This window comes from Triplophysa dalaica, chromosome 23, assembly GCF_015846415.1.
Source record: "Triplophysa dalaica isolate WHDGS20190420 chromosome 23, ASM1584641v1, whole genome shotgun sequence".
NCBI lineage: Eukaryota > Metazoa > Chordata > Actinopteri > Cypriniformes > Nemacheilidae > Triplophysa > Triplophysa dalaica.
The window spans coordinates 3494069-3516599 of NC_079564.1; the positions used below are offsets into that span (position 1 = coordinate 3494069).

The 22531-nt window shown below is 38.5% G+C and overlaps 1 protein-coding gene across 10 annotated transcripts in view; it reads left to right on the forward strand.

Annotated features, from left to right (window-relative positions):
• Positions 1 to 22531, forward strand: part of dip2ca (disco-interacting protein 2 homolog Ca) — an 82539-nt gene that overhangs the window by 47778 nt on the left and 12230 nt on the right. For 6 of the 10 annotated variants that reach the window (XM_056738733.1, XM_056738735.1, XM_056738739.1 and 3 more), the window contains 23 exons: positions 1979 to 2113; positions 3341 to 3460; positions 3709 to 3906; positions 5549 to 5640; positions 5789 to 5899; positions 7528 to 7651; positions 9320 to 9429; positions 10682 to 10784; positions 10867 to 10931; positions 11014 to 11107; positions 11321 to 11440; positions 13127 to 13241; positions 14838 to 14977; positions 15155 to 15291; positions 15850 to 16058; positions 17080 to 17194; positions 17667 to 17868; positions 17992 to 18101; positions 20557 to 20637; positions 21057 to 21180; positions 21290 to 21411; positions 21484 to 21595; positions 21676 to 21785. In XM_056738733.1, coding sequence (XP_056594711.1) covers positions 1979 to 2113; positions 3341 to 3460; positions 3709 to 3906; positions 5549 to 5640; positions 5789 to 5899; positions 7528 to 7651; positions 9320 to 9429; positions 10682 to 10784; positions 10867 to 10931; positions 11014 to 11107; positions 11321 to 11440; positions 13127 to 13241; positions 14838 to 14977; positions 15155 to 15291; positions 15850 to 16058; positions 17080 to 17194; positions 17667 to 17868; positions 17992 to 18101; positions 20557 to 20637; positions 21057 to 21180; positions 21290 to 21411; positions 21484 to 21595; positions 21676 to 21785 — 2849 coding nt within the window. The remainder of the gene's footprint in view (positions 1 to 1978; positions 2114 to 3340; positions 3461 to 3708; positions 3907 to 5548; positions 5641 to 5788; positions 5900 to 7527; positions 7652 to 9319; positions 9430 to 10681; positions 10785 to 10866; positions 10932 to 11013; positions 11108 to 11320; positions 11441 to 13126; positions 13242 to 14837; positions 14978 to 15154; positions 15292 to 15849; positions 16059 to 17079; positions 17195 to 17666; positions 17869 to 17991; positions 18102 to 20556; positions 20638 to 21056; positions 21181 to 21289; positions 21412 to 21483; positions 21596 to 21675; positions 21786 to 22531) is intronic. The other 4 variants (XM_056738734.1, XM_056738737.1, XM_056738741.1 and 1 more) reach the window with 1 other exon arrangement.

Sequence of the window (22531 nt, forward strand, 5' to 3'; positions counted from 1 at the left end):
GACGGCGCCATGCGACACGACAAAAGACATTAGAAACGCATTAAACTCATTATATGTTGAAAAAGTGTCCACATTGGATGGGGCGAGGCCGGTGTTGACACGGTGTTAAAGGGACAGTTCACTCAAAAATTTAAATTCAGTCATCTTTAATCACCATCATATCAAACTTCTATGACTTTTTGGCTTTTGAAACGGTGAGTAAATGATGACAAAACATTATTTTTGGGTGAACAAATCCTTCAGCTGTCAGTGTGTGATCTGTCACTTCTTAACTCTCTGTTATTCTTACCGATCTGTTTTTCTTATCTGAAATGCATGATCATTAAATGTTGTGAGTTGTGTTGACATTCAAAAATGTATAGTTTATAGATTATACTTGACTAACTTTAAGAAAAAACTAAAATACTAGTATTTCTTACTCATTCCTCTTGACTTCTGTTTGTCAGACTCTTGATGTCTCAGTGACGCATGTTCGCCAGTGGTTTCCCTCACGTGACGCAAGACATCATTTTTATTTGTCTTGCTACATGCACCTCTGGGCTTTAAGAAAACTCCTTTTCCAACACATTAGTGTTCGTGTCCCCGAAGAGATGTGTTGGGGTGGAGAGACAGTGAGAGATTGAGAGAAAGAAGGAGTTTAGGTCTGGGTTATTTTTAGCGTGTTACGCAAGGCTTCTAGCTGTTGGGTGTTTTCTCTATCATTCGTCCCTGATGATAAAGGCAGCAGATGAGGCAGGGAGGCGAGCGATGAGGCGGGAAGCGAGGTAAAATATGAGGCAGGAGGACGGTTGAGGAGACAGAGGACAAGATACGAGGGACGGTATGGGAAGGGAGGCAGAACAGGAGGCGGTAGAGGAGCAGAGATTAGTGGTAATAGTGGATGGATGTCCATCCCAGGGGTTGTGCACCGTTGTACTTGTGTTCTCAGTCACAGTCTCCATCTTTACTGGGGAAGATTTAGATAAGAGGTATCTCTCTCTCTCCCTCTCGCTTTCTCTCTCTTTTGAAAAACCAATCAAAATGTTTTTATAGGATTTGTTCCATGCAAATTATTTCATAAATTGAATTTCATCAAAATGAAAGTGACTAAAACTTTTCGTTATAGAAATTAAAAAGAATCCTTCTGTTGCATTTATAAATAATTCTCTTTTATATGAAGTGTAGCATTGAAATGCTGTAATAATCTAGTTTTGTTATCAATGAATTATATCAGCCACGAAAGCTCCTTGGGTTTGTCAGCGTAAAGTTTTATTATATTGAAAACCATTTATGCTGAACTAAAGCTACGCAGCTGAAAGCCTTTGACTGTTTCGTCCTTGATCACGACGGACGTTTCTGATGTTTCTGTTAAGGCCATTTTAGGTGTTTTATGGTAGAGGAGCAATCGAGTCCCCTCATTGGCATTCATCTCATTCCCCGAATCGAAATTACACACAGCCTTTTATTTCTCTCGGAGCGCTCGATTGCAGCAAAAGATGTAATGGAAGGAAACTTGTGTCAGTTTATGAGCTTTTAGAGAATGGCTCACCCGCCGACATTTGCCATTTGTGACAATACAAAAGAACCGTATTTGACATTTATTTAGTCGACGGTCCACAGAATCATCTTCACAGGGACATCATAATGGTAATATGCGCCGGCCAAAGGCACAGAATGTGAAAGAGACGTTTCAGGAACGACATTTCGGTTCTGATGAGAATGAAAACGAGGCTACAGACATCTGAGGATTTATGATCGGAGAGGGAGTGAAAACGTCGAGCGAGAACCCCAGAGGACTCGCCGGGTGGAAGTAACAAAGTGTAATTACAGAGAGGAAGAAAAAGCTCCATCGCTCTCTTTTGTTTCCTCGTGTTGCATGTTTTCCTCAAACCACTTCCTGTCTGATTCCTCCCTCTGTCCTTCCTGTTGAAATCATTGGTGTGTCGATTAGTTATCAGAGGCTAGAATGAACCACTTCTGCTCATCTTCCCAAACCCAGAGAATCATTCGGCTCCTCCAGACGTCACCACTTACACCTCAGAACATCCCGTTCAGGTGGAGAGGCCGCAGGTGTCCACCGTGCCCAGAACTACGCCCAAATATGGCAACGCTGAACTGATGGAAACTGGAGATGGTAAGGACACTGTTTGTGATCAGGTTTATTTAGATATACTATATTTGGTTCTGAAATATAGATGTAGATGAAAATGTAAACGATACATTTGTGTTTGTGAGACACTTTCATCCAAAATGACTTTGTGTGCCTTTAATACCGTTTATTAGCATGTGTTTCCTGGGAATCAAAACCATGAGTTGAATAGCGTAAATTATATAATGTATATAACGATTCTGTTAGAGCTGCGCATATAGTGAGTTCAAAGCAAAATAATCATCTTTAATATAAAAAACTAATGAAAATCTGGTTTGGCTCAGACTTGGTAACTACTAATAATGTTTTTTGGGGATGGGTATATTGTGAGATGTCTGAAATTCAGAAAATCTGTGAATGGCACTGACGTGACTGGGGAAAATAATGCTTTAACTGTGAAAAAAAAGCCCTAAAAACTTTAGAAGAGACCTCACATGGACATTTAAGCCACTAAATATAGACATCTGAGCCAATCGTATGGTTAAACCTGTTTAAAAAAATATTTGTTTCCAAATGGCAAGGTTGAAATTAGCATGAAATTGCCCATATAAAAATAAAACAAGGCAGCACAAAGTACTGCAGACACAAAATATTGGAATAATATCATTAATGTGACTTATTTTTCCCATTATAATCATGTAGTGAAAATCTGGTGTTGTGACAGCCTAATTTGTGAGTAGGTTATTAAGTTTCCAGGCCAAGAAAACCCAGTGCGTGTTGTTTGAGTTTAATATTCCCCAGCGCAACAGCTCAGAAGCTCGGATGATAAACAGCTCGCGCCGCAGGACTCAGAGCTGATATCTGTGTTGATGGGTCTTGTGTGATGAAGCTGTGATTGAGGGCATTGATCCCACTCTCATATTATTGCGCTTTAATTTGATCTCTTGGGGACGCCCCTGAAGGCCAACTTCTGCATCTTTCAGAGACGTTAATCAATAATGTTTGTAAAATTGATTTGTTAGGGCCAAGATGAAAATTGAGGTGTTGAAGGAGGAAGTAAACGTAACAGCAGGGTGTCGAAACATCTACATTGTGTATATTTGGCCATCTGTCTAATCAGTTTAAGGCCAATGCTTTGAACCCAAGACTGTGTGTGTGTTTATATGTCAGTTCAGGTACGGTAGATGACCACCTTGGTCTTTGTGATAAGGTCTGTATATGAAAGATGACATTTAGTTTTTAGGGGATTCATGTGTTGTTTGTGCTCCACAGGCGTTCCTGTGAGTACTCGCGTTTCGGCAAAAATCCAGCAGCTTGTGAACACGCTGAAACAGCCCAGGCGGCCACCGCTCAGAGAGTTTTTCGTTGATGATTTCGAGGAGCTTCTAGAAGGTACGTGTCTGATGCACTTTTGCAGAGGGCCGATGCTATAATGCTCGCCCGAATTGTCATCATCATCCAGTTCTTTTTAATACTTTGTTTAATGTTCGCACCAATAGCCAAGTGGTATCAAAAAGTAATTGTTCTACAGCACGAATGACTCACAACAACAAGTCCGCCACCCAATGTGAATAACTATAAAGAGGATTCTTTACATCTGTATTGAATGCGTTTTTCCTCTTTTTACTTGCGTCATTCAGTCCAGCAGCCCGACCCTAACCAGCCGCGGCCGGAGGGGGCTCAGATGGTCACCATTCGAGGGGAGCCACTGGGAGTGGTCACTAATTGGCCGCCGTCTTTGGAAGCTGCGCTGCAACGTTGGGGGACCATCTCGCCCAAAGCACCTTGCCTGACCACCATGGACACCAATGGCAAACCCCTATACATTCTTACCTACGGTATATATAACTACAGCCATTCAGTAATTAAGCCATATATACAGTAACTGCAGTCTTTTTTATTATATTCTTATAGAAACGACAGCTTAAGAGTAATATAGCCATATACAGTCTTTCCATTATTATACTTTTCTTTATAACAGCTGTATTTGTATGATTTACTCTAATATAACTACAGCTATACAGCCATATACAGTCTTTCTATTATATGCTCTTATATAACGGCAGCTATACAATAAAATAGCCATATTCAGTCTTTCTAATATATATTCTTATATACCTCTAGTCTTTTATTATTTATTCTTTTATAACTAAAGCTATACAGTAATATAGCCATATACAGTCTTTCTATTATATACTCTTATATAACAGCAGCTATACAGTAAAATAGCCATATACAGTCTTTCTAATATATATTATTATATACCTCTAGTCTTTTATTATTTGTTCTTTTATAACTAAAGCTTTACAGTAATATAGCCCTATACAGTCGTTCTATTATATACTCTTATATATGACTGTAGTCTTTCTATTATACACTCTTATATCATTTAAATTTTACATTTATGAATTTAGCAGATGCTTTTATCCAAAGCGACTTACATTGTCCTGTACTATACATATATTACAGACTAACTACAGCTATACAGTAATATAGCCATGTACAGTATAAATGCAGTCTTCCCTTTACTCTTACATAAGTACAGCTTTATGGTAGTGTAGCTGTATATACAGTAACTGCAATTGTCTATTTAAGGCTACTGTATATACTAATAATGTAAATCTGTGTCCCTCATACTAACAAAAATACTCTTGTATGTCTTGTTTTATTTGGCAAAGTTTACTTGTGAGAGGCAGGTCATTAAAAGGGTTGTTTGGTGTAGTGGAGTTTGTGTGTGTGTGTGTGTGTGTGTGTGTGTTGTTCCGGCATCTTAACTGATTTCTCATTGAGGAACCGGCTTGCTGGTGAGACTTCATGGGTGAGAATGTGTAGAAGGGTTTGCTGTGTGTATGTTGGAGTGGTTTGTTAATTTTTTCTTCTTCTTTTCTCTGGAGAGTGAAAATGATCAACAAGCTGTCAATGACACCTGAGCGTCACACACACATACAGGCAGACACAGTTGACTCATCAGGAACACTAAAGCCCAGACCAATACACAGAACCAGGTCTCTTTCCCTCCTCACTGATCTCAGAACATGCTGTGTGATCCAAGACATCTCCTGAAAATAAATGACGGTGGTTGTTTCAGAACCCACAGGGGAACATCAACCTCCACCTCAGCTGGTTTAAACCCCTTACCCGAATCAAAAGAGTAATTAACTTCACACTGAAGGAATCTCGTGCGCACCCTTCTGCCCTCAGTGGGGTTTCATACAAGTTAAATACTGATAATGTCAGGTCAAAAATTCAGCAGGACACAGATTATCCAGTAATGAAATGCCTGCGTGTGACAAAGATGCTTAGGAGTCAATAAAACTGAATGAATATTTTCTTCTTGCCTGACCTTCGATAACTTTGTTGGGTGTTGTTTTTCTTAAATCTTTTTATTTACTTTTACAATGCAGGTTTAATTGGTTGACTGAAATGAACATAAGACCTTATTTAAAGATACTTAAATAGTATTTATTTTATTCCACACAGGGAAACTTTGGTCTCGGAGCATGAAAGTAGCCTACAACATTCTCCACAAACTGGGCACCAAACAGGAGCCCATGCTCCGGCCGGGAGACCGGGTGAGTTTGCTCATGACCAGAACCATCATATTTCACAATATGAAGTATAGTTCTATACACAACTTTCACAAATTGAGGGACGTGTCATAATTACTGTCAGTGGTAATCGACAGCGTTCCACAAGTGTCTCTTATCATTCTATGAGCAGGTGGCCCTTGTATTCCCCAACAACGATCCAGCCGCCTTTATGGTCGCCTTCTATGGCTGTCTGCTGGCAGAGGTGGTGCCCGTACCCATTGAAGTGCCACTTACCAGAAAGGTGAGAATCTAAATATACCGTGACAATATGATAGATGGCCGTCTTGAACGGCGTGAATGGAAAACATGAATGATTTGCTTGGGGTCACAAGAGATTTATATGGTTTTGGGCATTTAAAGGGCTAACTCACCCAAAAATAAAACATTGTCATGTTGTTTAAAAAACCTGTTCTTTCTTAGGTGTAACACAAAATAAGATATTTTGAGAAATTTCGATGGCAGTCAATGGTGGCCGGTGTTGTTTGGTTACCAACGTTCTTCGAAATATCTTCTTTTGTGTTTCTTTAGAAGAAAGAAAGTCACACAGATTTGTAAATGATGAGATCATTTTTGGGTGAAGTATCACTTTAACAGCATAGTGCCTTTCACAAATCCTCTACTGCTCATGTAAAGCGCCAACTTGACAATCTTTAAAGCAGCAAGAAATGAAATGTATTTATTATCAATGTCATATGGTGAAGCATATCCAGACGCCTTGTGGAAACTTCTGAACGGCTTGTAAATATTGTAGTCTATTTTAAGATGCGTTATCTTTTCTAAATGTCAGGCTGAACAAATCAGAGCAGAGCTTGTGGCAGATGAATGTATGTTGAATTTTTAGTGGTAGAAAGAGAGGCGGAGCTTTGGCAAGGATCGGCCAGATCCATCTTCACCTCAGAAATTCCAGGAAAAGACCTGGAAACTGGCAGAACACTCTCTGGCTTCCTCTGCATACGGAGAACCTCAGAAACCAACAAACGTCTGTCCAGTTCAGAAGCACCTGGGTGTTTTTCTGCATTTTTGATTTTATATAGCCTAACTGAAAAAAAGCCTAACACAAAAAGTGCTATCAGGGGACGGAGACCGAATGTGATTTAACCTTTAAAGTTCGAATGAAAACAAAGTTGTCGTGTTCTTTATGTTTTCGAATTTTGACGTATATCTGAGAGTGAGGTTTCTGGAATGAGGAAGATCTAGGGCGGGGCTTGATTTTGTTCTTTGGGAATTGATTGGATCGTTGGAAGTTAGTGTAGTTCGACCCCCAAAGCCGAAACATAAGTGATGAAGAGAAAAGATGTTGTTTGGAGGGGAAGGTTGAAGATTGTGAAGGCAAATGAATTCAAAATAGACCTGCACAGATTTATTATTTATAAGAAGTGCGACTATATTTAAAACAAAAATCAGTTTTGATTTTATGGTGAATTTAAACATTTTTAATTTCTTTTTTATTTAATGCTTGTTGTGCAGAAAATGTTGAAATGTATACAATGTTCTTTGATATACTGGTACTGGTACTTAGAGATGTTTAGAATATTATCATGTTGTTACTATTGCACATGTGCAAAAAAACATGGCATTACCATTGCATACGTCCAAAGAACGTTAAACCTTGATACTTTGTTGTAAATGAAAGTCAGTAGACTTGGTATTTCCCTGATACAGTTTAAATTGTAAAATGACATTTCTAAGAAAGAGGTGATTATTATACACATTGTTATACATACTATGGTCTTATGAGTAGGCATCATTTCTCAGTGTGGTTTTAGTAATTCGAGTGTCTGAAGCCTGCAGTGTATTTTTCTGCTGAACCGATGATGGATGTTCGCTGATTTTTCTCTCTCTCTCTGTGTGTGTGTGTGTGTGTATTAGGACGCAGGCAGTCAACAGATCGGCTTTCTTCTGGGCAGCTGTGGGGTAACTGTGGCTCTGACCAGTGACGCCTGCCACAAAGGCCTTCCAAAGGGACCCACCGGGGAAATTCCACAGTTCAAAGGTCAGTCTGTTAACGCTGGACTCTGTTTAAGTGATCTAGGAAAGCAGCCCCAATTTTGACTTATTCCGGTGAAGAACTGCCAACAGCAAGAGACTGTTTAACTGACATATAAAGTGACCAGTCAGAGTAGCGAGTAGTATTTAAGGACGGTTTTTCTGAAATATTTGATACCAAAAAGAAATAAACAGAAAATAGAAACACTTTACTTAAAGCATATACAGTATGTATAATGCATTATAAAAGCAGTTTTAATGTTTTAATTAGGGCTGTCAAATGATTAATCGTGATTAATCTCATCCAGAATAAACGTTTGTGTTTACATAATATATGTCTGTGTACTGTGCATATTCATTTTGTATTAATAGACACTTAACATACAGATACATGTATATGTATTTAGATGTTTTTATTTATATTTACCAATAATTGTAATTATATATAAGCATTTATTAATTTTAATATTTGATATTTTTCTTAAATATGTACATCTATGAGTGTGTTTATAAATACAAAATGAATATCCACATTGCTCAGACATATATTATGTAAACACAAACCTTTATTCTGGATGCGATTAATCGCGATTAATTGCGATTAATCAAGCGACAGCCCTAGTTTTAATTATGACTTGTAATGCACCTTATAATGCATCGAAATGTCTTATGAATAATTGTAACAACAGGTGATACATTATAACACTAATCAATTCATTCTTACACTTTACCTTTTTTAATTTGGCTATATTCTTTTCAAGATTTCATGTATTACAACACACTTTATGAACAATTATAATGCATCAAATCCTTTAATAACCCTTTAAAATACATTATACATAAAGGCTTTAAGAAAAGTGCTACCAAAAACTTTTTTTAATTATTGCTTAGCTATGTGTGTCCATAACCAGCATTACAGCAAAAAGGTTGACAAAATAGGAGATATGTGTGTGGGAGCTTTTTAATCGAAAATTTTACTCGTATAATAAGAAGTTTGTTTGTTACCAGTACCGCCAAAAAAAGCCTGAGCACCTTGCAAAGATCCTGCTGACTATTTCATCAAACCATTGATTTACCAACTAAGTACCGTCTACATCTTTAAAAAACTTCAAATTCCAGGCAGACTGATACAAAACTTTGCATGCCGACTCGTGAATGGAGTTGCATAAATACATATGCATAGATTTTGTGTTAGAGTGCCTTTGTTTGTGTCTGTGTGTTATTGGTCAGTCAAAATGGCCATGGGCAAGCAGTCTGAGATCAGGTTGTATACTTTGAATAGTTAGACATTATGTATGGACCGGCAAAAAATGAATGATGGGCTTTATTACGTTATCTAAGCGAGACTACTAGGAGTCAGCGTTTTTGGTCGTGTCTGGGCCTTAGTAAAATGAGAGGGGGTATAAATAGAAAATGTCGAGGTAATGAGTCTGCGATATTGTTGTAATGATTAAGAAGCCTCAAGAGGATATTAATTTAGCCAGAGACGAGGAAAAGACAGACTCTCTCTCCGCCCGACACAAGCAGTAATTTAGCTGGACGCCGTAATTCTTTTGAATGCTCATTACCACTTCTAATGGTAATGATAGTCAAGGTTGAGTCATTGAGCTGTATGAATACTAATAGACTGTATGAATATTCATGTGATGTCTTATCTGTCCCACCCACCCATCAGGATGGCCGAAGCTGCTTTGGTTTGTCACGGAATCCAAACACCTGTCCAAGCCGCCACGTGATTGGTTCCCTCACATCAAAGATGCAAATAATGACACAGCCTACATAGAGGTGAAGACTTTTTGAATTTTGTTTTTTCCCCTGAAAACATCCTACCTATAAAATTAAGACGGTTATGGAAATATTAATTTATTCAAATCACTTAACATGCTGTACCAGATTCATTTCCCTAGAAGCACAAACTTTTTTTTTCAAACGTTGCCCCTCCCAAGCAACTTTAATTGTTTTATGATATCTGATTAGTGGATACATTGCATGTCTCGTGGCCTACTCGGGCACACAAATCAATATTTCCTGTCAGCACACGGGCCCTGCAGCTTTCCATTAGAGGGCTTGGAAAATGGAAGATAAATGATTCATGTTTGTTAAATTGGGAAACGGGACTCGTGTAGGAGAGGATGGTGGAGATGGGCTGGTCTCATGTTAGTGAACCAGTTTTGAGTGAGTCTCAACGCTCCTCAACAGATCCCAGATATAAAAAGAGTTTATGCAAAGTGGCCGGGTGACGGTTATCCGGGACACGGGGGTGATGTTTGCCCTCCATTCACAGTACACACGATAACAGGGTGCAATACTGTGAATGTTCTTCTCACAAAGCCTGTAAAGAACGCAAAATAGAAATTCTATGAATAAAAATGATTTTAATTATTATATACAAGATTTCTTTTTTGTTTCTTATTTATTTATAAAAGTATACATTTATTTATTTAGAAAGTATATATTATATAATAAATACAGTATTTATAATATATAGGTTTTGAAACATGCAAACAAAGCATGTTTTCTTATTAAATTCTCATAATGTGCAACATTTTATCTCCTTACTGTAATGTGAGAAAATAATGATATATCATTAAAAATGTATTACATAATACAGTTTTTTATTTAAGTAGCAAATATTTTGTCCGAGTAATTTTTGTTACGTTACATGAGACCAATGGGAAGAACGATGGGAATTAAAATTATAATAATGAAACAAAAGTAAAATGTCCAGATGCAGCATTTTTTTTATTTATTAAAATTAGTTTTTACATAATTAAATTAACGCATTTTAGGAGACATCGATTATATTTTATTTGTTATTAATATTAATATTTTTTTATTATTGAGCAATAATTCTTATATTTAGATTCGGGTTCAAATACAATCTGAAAACATTCTTAATAGTTTTAATGATATCCACCATGACAGTAGATTGCATTACTGGATTCGCAAATATTTTTTTGTGAAGTTATGTAATATGTTGATATATGAGTTAATAATGGACATGTATTTAATGTTTTGTGTGTGTAATGGTTTACAGTACAAGACCTGTAAGGATGGGAGTGTTTTGGGTGTGACGGTGACACGGATCGCACTTCTCACACATTGCCAGGCTCTAACACAGTCTTGTGGATACACAGAAGGTGAATTTAACAAACACTTTTTACACTTTATTACACAGATTTGTCACATATAAAAAAACTATCTGTTTCCTCTGCGTTTCAGCCGAAATCATAGTGAATGTATTGGATTTTAAAAAGGATGTGGGTTTGTGGCACGGCATCCTAACAGTAAGTTTCAAATATGAATGTAAACTAAACATCTGAAGTTGCAGAAGGAACCGTGTAATATGTCACTTCCTGTTTCACACAGAGCGTCATGAACATGATGCATGTGATCAGCATTCCCTACTCCCTGATGAAGGTCAATCCTCTGTCCTGGATCCAGAAAGTGTGTCAATATAAAGGTCTGTCAGTTAGAGATAATACCACTAATCAATACACAAGGATATCATATTCACATAAATATATTTTTACTATCACAATAACTACTTGCAGTACAGTACACCAAATTTGATATTTGTGAATACTTTGAGAACTTTGTAACTGAAGTCACCGTAAGATGCGATGGCTGTCCCTGTTATTTTTATAATAGATGCGTTTTTATTTTGTGTGTGTAGCTAAAGTGGCCTGTGTGAAATCCAGAGACATGCACTGGGCTCTGGTGGCTCACCGAGATCAGAGGGACATCAACCTGGGGTCTCTGCGCATGCTGGTGATCGCAGACGGATCCAACCCATGTGAGCTTAATCATTTCTCTCTCTCACTCTCACTCTGAGTTTTCTTTATTTATTTGAGTAAGTAAGCGATGTGTCATTTTTGTCAGATGCAGAACAACAAGTTTTCGGTTATTTAAAGGGACCACGCACTATTCTTATTAAGTCAGTTTGACGCTGCAGTATTTATCCAATCATAACTGTTGACCCCGGAAATAAGCATGTTAACCCAGGTGATGTACAGTGTGAAACAGCAGGTTATGAAAACCCTGGGTTATCTCTTAACCCCAATTAAATTATAAGCAGTGTGAAACGTGAAACAAATAACCCAGGATTCTGTTTACCTGGGGTTAAGTATCACCCGGGGTTACCAATATCAAGTGTGAAAAGCCCTTTTGTGTACTGTCTGTGTACTGTGCATTTTAATTTTGTATTTAAAAATGCATACATCCAAATATTTAAGATTTTTTTTAATATATAATATCAAGTATTGGTAAATATAAATTAATACATAATATATATACATGTATGTGCATGTGTACGTGTATGTGTTTATAAATACAAAACTACTCTGCATTGAACACAGACGTATATTTTGTAAAAACAAACTTTTATTCTGGATGCGATGAATCGCTATGAACAGCCCTGTAAAGTTTTGTCATGATTGAGTGTATTTACAATATACAAAAGCATTATGCATTTAACAAGAAACCTGTTATAATACAGTGACAACAAAAAGGTGGAATTTAACAGAAGGTGCCAAGTATAAAATATAATAAAATAGTAAAATATGGGTAGTTGGCAAATAAACTGTAAACGTGTCCCATGGTGTGACCGCTAAAATAAAATAAAAAAAACATTGAAGACAAATATCTCTAATAATTATAAATATAAAAATTACTAATATAAAATAAAGAGATATATTATCTATATTTTGCTATGTCACACGATAGGACATATGTACGGTATATTTGTCCACTCCTCATATACAAATATAAAAATAGACTTTGAAATATAATATCTGAATTCTAAATAAAAACATACATTTTATACAGAAGAAAACACACTGTATGTGTAAATAAATGTGCAGATCTCTCTCTCTCTCTCTAAGGAACCAATTGAGGTTAACACAGCCTGGGAAACCATATTATTATATATAGATATATATATAGATACATATATATATACATATATATATATATATATATATACACAGTATATATCCGGAACTGATGAGTCAGTATAAATGATGCCCAGAAGTCATTTCCCTTGTGTTTGTAAAAGAAAAGATAGGAAGTCAAATATAAACACACACACACACACTAGGACAAAACGATCCATCTCCTCTTCTTTCATACAAATGCCAATCTAAATGCCAAAAAGATGCCAGTTTGAAAAGTAAAGATTAAGATATACTATATCTGCCAGCAATATAATAAATTAAAATGTTCAAGAAGTTAAGCACTCTAAAAGGGTTATATCATGATTCACTTTTCTCATTTGAGATAAATGAAAAAAAGTAGTTTGATGTAGATATGCTTTAAGGTTCACAGCGCATATCTTGTGCACCAAGACGAACACTTTGGGCAAATTGCAAGAAAACATTTCAAATCAATGTTCCCATTGTACCCTACAGAGTAATTCTTTTAAAAGTGAGAGCTGTTTTAAATGCACGAGATGGTACATAATGTTCCCTCTGTTCCTCCACAGGGTCCATCTCATCATGCGATGCGTTCCTCAATGTCTTCCAGAGCAAAGGTCTGCGGCCGGAGGTCATCTGTCCGTGCGCTAGCTCAGCTGAAGCCCTCACTGTGGCTATCAGGAGGTGCGTGTTGTGCTGACACACTGACTGCTTGTTTACCCCTTAACGTCACCTCATTTCCAGACTCGCACTCCGATCCAGAACATTTTGTACTTTCGTTCCTTCTTTTCTGGGGTTCTCAATCCAAAAAATCAGAACAGTTATGGAAATATGGACAGTTCTCGCTTCACCTCGGTCAGACAGCCTGAATGAAGTTGATGGATCAACTCGAATGCTCAGGCGAATTCTGCCTATGTGTTCGAGGCAATTTTCCAAAACCATTTACAAGAAAATAATGTTTTTTTAGCCCGTCTCCATAATTACAGCTCTGACTAGTCCTGACATCTTTGCTTTGTGATCGAATCGAACCCGGTGACAGAATGCAGAGCATATGGTTCTCATTTCACAGGATTAAACTCTGTTTGCAGGTCGTTTTTACAGACCCGTTCTCTCTCTCGTGACGGTTTATGGATGAGAACAGCTTTATGAATCTGAACAAATGTGAAGTCTAATAAAAGAGCATTTTGTTGACTAGAGCCGTTAATGAAAACATCTCAATCCAGTGAAGTCAGTGGAAAAAGTCGTTCCAAAGTCGAGCAGCGATAAGTTAGGGCTGTTTTTGTCACGAAGGAAATGACATCATGTTATTTGTCACTCGCAGATGTAAAAACTAACTGAGAGTTAGCACGTTTTTCACTCCCACACACATTTTTATGGGTTTGGGTTGGTCCATGTGGTCAACAGAATGTTTTTCATTCTGGTAATAATTTTCCTTCTCAGATTTAGTATATCTCAAGCATTACCTCACTTTAAGAGTTTTAGATCATTGAATATATAGTAATCCACATATTATAATTACAGATGGCCTAAATCTTAAAGGGATAGTTCACCCAAAAATGAAAATTCGGTAACAGCATGTATGTAAAATGCATTATAAAAGTAGTTTTAAAGCAGTGTAATGCACATTTTAATACATTGTAGTGTCTTATAAATAATTGTTATTACAGTTTATACATTATAAAACTTAGCAATTAATTGTTACACTACACATTTAAAATGTGTTATAATTCTTTACAACTACATTTATGGATTATAACACACATTATGAAAATGATATTGCATTTTACCCTTTAATAACTCTTTATGTATAATGCATTATTCATACATGCTTCAAGGAAAGTGTTACCGAAAATTATTTCATGATTCATTTTAAACGTCTATGACTTTCTTTCTTGTGCAGACTACAAAAGAAGATATTTTGAAGAACGTTGGTAAACAAACAACGTTGACCCTCATTGACTTTCATTGTATGGACACTAAACCTGACATTTTTCAAAATATCAACATTTGTGTTGCACAAAACAAAGAGTCACGAGGGAGAAAAAATTATGACTGGATTTTATTTTTGGGATCCTTTAAGAACGCACAGCTGACTATACGATACACTTGGGGGCGGGGCTTAGTGTTGTCCCTCGAAACTAGTTGGACCAAATCAGCTTATTTTTCTGCTTCACGCTGCATTATAGTCACACTGGAGGTCTAGATTCAACCGTAATGCCATAAAGCTTTTAAAGCCCTTAGTGATATAGCTCTGAGATGGTGTTTTATCTCTTGATTTAGGCCCACTGATGACAGCAACCAGCCACCGGGTCGAGGGGTTCTCTCCATGCAGGGATTGAGCTACGGTGTGATCCGAGTGGATTCGGAGGAGCGCTTGTCTGTACTGACCGTGCAGGATGTGGGCACAGTCATGCCAGGAGGTACGCACGTGTACAAACACATATACTGTACAATAAAAGCTGATGGAAAGCTAACGCAAATGTTTTTTCTAAATATAATCAAAGGACAAAGCAATAAAACATCCGTGTGTGTGTGTTTCTCCGTGTTGACTGCTTCATAAAGTGCGTAATGTGTTTATTGATGTTGTCTCGGTGCAGCTCTCATGTGTGTGGTCAAACCAGAGGGAGTTCCTCAGCTGTGCCGAACAGATGAGATCGGAGAGCTGTGCGTGTGTTCCATCGCCGCGGGAATGTCGTATTACGGGCTGTCGGGCATGACAAAAAACACCTTTGAGGTTTGTGTCCTATCAGCCCGAGATCGATTCGGCTGAAGTTAATTGCGATCATTTACCCAGAATTCTCCAGGCCTCTGCTCGGACAGATTATAAAGGTTCAGATCATCAAAGTCATTGCCGTTGGGTTTTGGGGAAAATTGCGCTAAAATTGTTCAGTATCGGCCGGTTCATACTGAGTCTGATACACCTAAATGACACAAGTTTACTAGTATTCACAAACAATTATTTGAAACTGTTTTTCTCTTGAAGGAAGTTTATACACCTGAATAAATTGTAAGATTGAAGGAACAGAAGTGACTGTTTAATTGTGATAACCATAATTTACGTAACACTGTAAAGCTTCTATGGTGCAGTCAGAGTTTCCATGGAGCAAATTTTTAGTGCGCTCGAATAATTTTGACAAAGGGACATTTCCAGATAAAAAGAGCTGTTCACAGTAAACTATGAAGTGGATTAAATAAGACAAGCTCAATTTACAAACAGTACTGTATGGTAGTAAAAAAAACCTAGGCCTTTTATTTTGTTTAATTCAGATTTTTGTTCTTTTGTTTTTGTTAGGTGTTTCCCACGAGCAGCTCTGGAGCTCCGATCAGCGAGCATCCCTTTACTCGGACGGGGCTGCTGGGCTTCATCGGCCCGGGTGGGCTGGTCTTTGTATGCGGAAAGATGGATGGTCTGATGGTGGTGAGTGGGCGGAGACATAATGCGGACGATATCGTTGCCACGGCGCTGGCAGTGGAGCCCATGAAGTTTGTTTACAGGGGCAGGTGAGGATGAAAAGCCTTAAAAACAAACAAACATTCTTCTGTGTCATGAAGGGGTGGATGCTATTTATAGCGTGTGAACGTGTTTGCTTTGGACACGCAGAGTGAAAATTAAATAGATTTAACACCTGCTGTTGCCGGCGTGAGGAGGTGTGTGTCTGTGTGCTGTATTAACCTTGCAACCTGCAGTTGTGCGAGTGAAATTATCTCGGTACAGTTAGACGGTTATTAAAGGTCGACATTGAGAAGTCTGATCCTTTATTCACAAATCGCTTTTTAATGAACAGGTTAAAATGGTCAAGTATACTGAGAAATCTGTAGCCCCACTACACAATATTATTTTTTATTATTATATTTTTGCAGTATGTTTTTATAGATGTCATAAAGAAATGTGCTGTATTTAAATTTAGTTTGCTTTACAAAAAATAATTTATTTGGTTTTAATAGGTGGAAAATTATACCACTGTAATGTAACTTCATGACATCTATACATTTATAAAACCACTTTTGCTAGAAAAACATTATTATTTTCATTTAAACAGCATTTCTAGATGTATCATGGCCATTCCAGTCCGGTGTCTGTTGAATTTGAACAAAATCAAACCTCAGGAGTGTCATGAAGTCATCCTACATTAATGTAAAAGACTGACAAGACACACAAAAACTTCAGGTTATCACATAAAAAATATATTTTAAACTCTTCCTAAATAAATGTACACATATTACTGTTGTATTGCATAAAAGTGAGTAGGAACTTGTTTTCTTTGCGCTGTTTGAGGTTTAAGCATTTGAGGCATTTTTACTGTTATTTTGATCTGTTTCTCCAGTTTATTTTCTGACAATAAATGCATATAGAAGCAATATATTTATTTGAAATTTGGGAGAAATATTGTTAGTAGTTCACAAACTTAATCTGAAACAAACATTTTACCTAAACGCATACCTATAAATAGTTTTCAGAAAAAATGAAAATAATTTTGAAATGTTTCCCATGTGACATCAAAAGTTGATTTCATTTCTTCAGGATAGCGGTATTTTCCGTCACAGTCCTGCACGACGAGAGAATTGTGGTGGTGGCCGAGCAGAGGCCGGACTCCACAGAGGAAGACAGCTTCCAGTGGATGAGTCGTGTTTTACAGGTATGTGTTCTTTTGACACGATCCCTTACTGGGGAGTTGTCATTTTGAGGCGCTCCCTTAAAGATTGCCTATTTCCACCTTGTCTAATGGGAGTTATCTTGAATTCTGTGGAACCCTAGTCAATGTTCAAACATTACAGATTATGCTCCTGCTAACGTGCGTACTTTCTGTCAGCAGTTTCTAAGAGTTCTTATAATAACAAGGTGCACTCGGCACAAAAGCTGGCCTTTACTGTCACACACCCAAACGGTTCCGTTCCTGTCCTTTGTAACAGGTCATTAATCTTGCAAATACGGTATTTTCCCCCCACCACTTCCTGAATCTCTGTTTGGTAATTCGGTTCCCCATGAGGCACCAGTAAAGGTCACCGCCCGCATCGGATCTCGACTGGAAGCTTCTTCTCGGCTCCTTACAGATGCTCTGAAGTCTATATTTAACCTCACCTGACAACCCAATACTTTTCGTTCTGCAGGCGATAGACAGCATCCACAATGTGGGGGTGTTTTGCTTGGCTCTGGTGCCCGCTAACACCCTTCCTAAGACGCCTCTAGGAGGAATCCACTTGTCGGAGACCAAGCAGCTGTTTTTGGAAGGCTCCCTGCACCCCTGCAACGTTCTAATGTGCCCTCACACCTGCGTCACCAACCTGCCCAAACCCCGACAGAAACAGCCAGGTCTGTCTGCCGCAAGGTCACCTCTGATGTCAGACAGAATAAGAGCTGTCAGAAATGCTCTGTGTGTGCTGTAATCGGTTTGTTTTGTTTGTGAAAGTGATGTACTTTCTGGTGCTCCCGCAGAGATCGGTCCTGCCTCTGTGATGGTGGGGAACCTGGTGTCTGGGAAGAGGATCGCCCAAGCCAGTGGCAGAGATCTGGGCCAAATTGAAGACAATGATCAGGCAAGGAAGGTGTGTGTGTGTGGTACCACAGGGCCTCGATTTAGATCCACCCACCCATCCATCAATCCATCCACAACCTCGCTTCCGTCCATTCCCATCCTTTAGGAAATAGAGTCCAATCGAGTCAGGATAGGCCCAAAAAGTTCCTGTTTGGCTTTATATCCAGATTTTGCTCTGGGTACTCTTATGTTTGAATAATTGAAGGATTAGCTGCCTTTTGGTGTTTTATTGAAAATATGGCACCAGAGTTTTGTATTATATATATTTAAATTTGGTTTCTTGTACAGTAGGATTATTAACGACATATTTCTGACAAGCAGTGCTGCTGCCCTTAGTTTTTTTTTGTTGAAAATTTGGCACTAAAATTTGGCACTATTATAGTGCTGTCAAATCGATTAATCGTGATTAATCGATTCGAAAAATGTTTGTGTTTATAGAAAATGTGTGTGTGCCTTGTATATTTTTATGTGCACAAATGCCCACTTAAACGTGTGTGTATATATGACAAATATTTACATATTGTATAAACAAACATTTAACTTGGAATCGATTAATCACTATTAATCAAGTTGACAGCTCTATCATTATTTTAGTTTAAAAATTTATATTTTGTTTCTTTTACAACAGGACTTTTTATGCTTATTTGTCCTATACATAAAGCAAAAAGTCTCTGCGTCTTTGCATCATTTTCAAAAGCATGAAAACTCCTATTTATGTTTGCTAGCATCACATCAGAGAAGGTCATGTTATTATTTTACAATTTCCATTAAACATGAAATTGCAGTTCCCCTGGCGACCAACTTATTACTCTCCTTTAACACTTGGTGAGTGTTAATTTTAGATCTGTGTAGTGCACAGCAGTCGCCCTAAGTGGATTTGTGTCAAAGAATTAACCTCTTGACAGCTTGTCAAACCTCATGCCCTCGGCCAGGGCTAGTTTTGACCCCACCCCGAGCATTCTGGGAAAACAGACCCTTACAAATTACAATTGTATGATTCCAAAACTTGTTTTTTAGCCACTTGATAGCGGATTTTACAAACAGCTTTTGATAGCAGTTGGATTTTGTGGTAAACTTCAAGTGCTCCTTTAGAGTAATTATTGCACACCGGGCTCCGTTCGTGAGGGCTTTTATTTATTTTGCGCTATTAGCGTTGTGTTAATTTCTTTAGTTCTGTTGCGCTGTCACTCAACCAACAACACAAATACAATCCATTACTCTGCTCGGTCTTGCTGAAAGATGGCGTCCATTATTCCATCAGATGTCCATTGTGCACGACACCGTAACCTTAACACACACTCAAACTCATCAGCACAGCTGCTGACCTCACACACACCCATGCACAAACGTGCACGCACACATATGCTCATGCACATTTGAACAAACATGTGCACAGACCCACGAATGCACACACACTTCATCAGCCCCCGTTCTTTAGTGCCTCAACAGCTGCTGGCTGCCGTCTCCTGCATGCCTCCCACATTCTCTTTCTCTCATTCCCTCACACCCCAGCTTGCATGGGTATGTGCCGTCTGACACCAACAAATGTTACCTCCGCCATTTGCGCCACTCAAAGAATCACAGCCACGCACGTTTCCATTTTTTACACCCTGAAGCTTGTGTTGGATTTTTTTCTGTTACTTCCATCCATTCATACCCATGAAAATCAGGCCCGTTGAGTGAATGGAAACAGTTTTGTTTCATAATTATGAAGGATGAATGTGATCCGTGTGCAAGATGAGGTAATGCGACTGCATTCACTTCCTGCCCTCGTGCAATACTAATACCGCCGGCTAATGACTTTAACAGATCCAGCTAATTGGGTGAAAAACACAGTGTTTAGTAAGTGTTTTTGAGCATCGTGATACTCTTATGAAATTGCCAAAACAACAGATGAGAAATTAAATCCGTTTAAACATCCACCCTACGATGATTACTGTTTGATTTTAGTTGTTTGCGTGCTCGTTTTTTGATAAACAATACACAATTCTTCCTCCAATTCTGGGAATTACTGTTCACAAAAATCCGGACATTAGAAAATAAAAATGTTGTGGTTATTGCAATACAATAGTTCACCCCAAACAAAATCTGTCATTATTTACTCACCCTCGAGTTGTTCTGAATTTCTTTGTGCTGATGAACACAGAGAAAAATGTTTGGAAGAATGTTTGTAACCAATCGGTTCCTGGCCACCATTGACTATCAGAGTAGGACAACGCTAGTCGAAACTGCCCAAGAACTGGTTGCTTTCCTACATTCTTCAAAATATCTTTTGTGGTCAACAGAACAAAGAAATGCATAGAAATGCCTCACACACAGAAATTTGAGATCCATCGGGAATACTATCGAGTTTTATTCTTAGACAATGATGATTCTGTAATCCAGTGCACTTTGGGAATATCGTTTATAATCTCCATACATGTCTCTCTTGGTTTTGTATTAATCTTCTTTCTCTTCACCTGTAGTTCCTCTTCCTGTCTGAAGTGCTGCAGTGGAGAGCTCAGACCACACCAGACCATGTGCTCTTCACCCTCCTCAGCTCTAGGGTATGATGTCACCACCGCTTTAGTTCTGCTGCATTGCATTCAGGGTTGCAAAGGTGTCAGCTAAAAGTTAAACTCTTGTGATTTTTCAAGTGCGCAGGGAAAGTTTGGCAGCAAAGCGCCTCCATTTATGCACAATTCCCCCTCTTCCAGGGAGCAGGAAGTGATTTGCAAGTGATGCTTTTTTAATATAGCAAAAATGCGCCCAGAATAGAGAAGGTGTGATATCTCATCTCGAACAGAGGGCAACCAATATGAACTGTATAGAAACTATATTGATGATGCGAGTATAGCGGTGTGTAGGTTTTGCCTAAATTGTGGGGAGCATCCAACAGTCACAATGAAGAAATATGCCTTATAATAATTACCTTGAAATATAAACCACAACAAAAACAATCATGCGTGTGTTTGTGTGAAAACAGGGAACGGTCCTGAGCTCACTGACCTGTCTTCAGCTTCATAAGCGGGCGGAGAAGATAGCGGCCATGCTGATGGAGCGAGGCCACCTGCAGGACGGAGACCACGTTGCACTGGTGTACCCACCTGGTAAGATACATTCTCCGACTGAAAACTGATATACGAGGATAAGTCCTAAATTTAGTTTGAAACAGAATCAGGAAATAAAAATAAAAAATATGTACCGTCTGTGTTGCAGGTATAGATCTGATCGCTGCCTTTTACGGATGCCTGTATGCCGGCTGCGTACCGATCACAGTGCGACCTCCACACCCCCAAAACATCGCCACCACCCTGCCCACTGTGAAAATGATCGTGGAGGTAGGTGTTAGTCCAAGACGCTCCATCATTCGACTATGGAAATGTTGCTAAAACGCACGCGGTTGTGTTTAGGTGAGCCGGTCGGCCTGCATGATGACCACGCAGTTCATATCCAAACTCTTGAAGTCGAAGGAGGCGTTAGCCGCAGTGGACATCAGGACGTGGCCGCCCGTTTTGGACACAGGTGAGTGAGTCAAAAGCCAGGGTGCAGTTTGCTTCTGTTCAAAATAAACATTTATTTAACTTCAAACTTTATTTCAAAAGACGATCTGCCAAAGAAGAAGCCCCCGCAACTGTACAAACCCTCCAATCCTGACACACTGGCTTACCTGGACTTCAGCGTCTCCACAACCGGGATGCTAGCAGGAGTAAAGGCGAGTATTTATTTACACGCTTAACTACATCCTGTTTAACTTGCACCACACAATAAGAGAAATAAGATCTTCTTTGGGAGTGGATGGTGAGATGTTGGATCAGGTGTCTGCTGAAGAACTTCAGATTATTTTCTGTTATTGTTAGAAATGAAAGAACCAAGTAGTTGCCATTATGTCATACAGCTGGAGCCATGAGCGTTCACAGAGACCATAAAGCATTGTGTAGCTCTTCTGTCCTTGGACAAAGACATGATCTATTCATCCCCGCGGTCTCTTTCATTAGATTGCATAGACATCACAGCCCACTGGCGTTCCTTACTAATATTACAGACTTGTAAACACATAGTTTTATGGGTCATTGTTGTGTTGATTATAAAGCTATGGAAGGCAGTTTCATATTGGCTAGCAAGCTAGCTTTGAAAGCGTATAAAGGAAAAGATCTCATCCTCTTTTCAGAGCTCTCTAAAGCCACGCCTCCTCATGTCATTTACCTTATTTTAAAGGGACAGTTCACCCATAAATAAATAATACTGTCATCGTTTACTCACCCTCGAGTTCTGGTAAACACAGAGAAAGATATTTGGAAGAATGCTTCTAACTAAACAGTTCTTGGCCACCATTGACTACCATAGTAGGAAAAATGACAATGGTAGTCAAAAGTGCCCCAGAACTGATTTCCTACATTCTTCCAAATATCTTCCTTTGTGTTCGACAGGGCAAAGAAATTTATAAAGTATTTTTCCTGC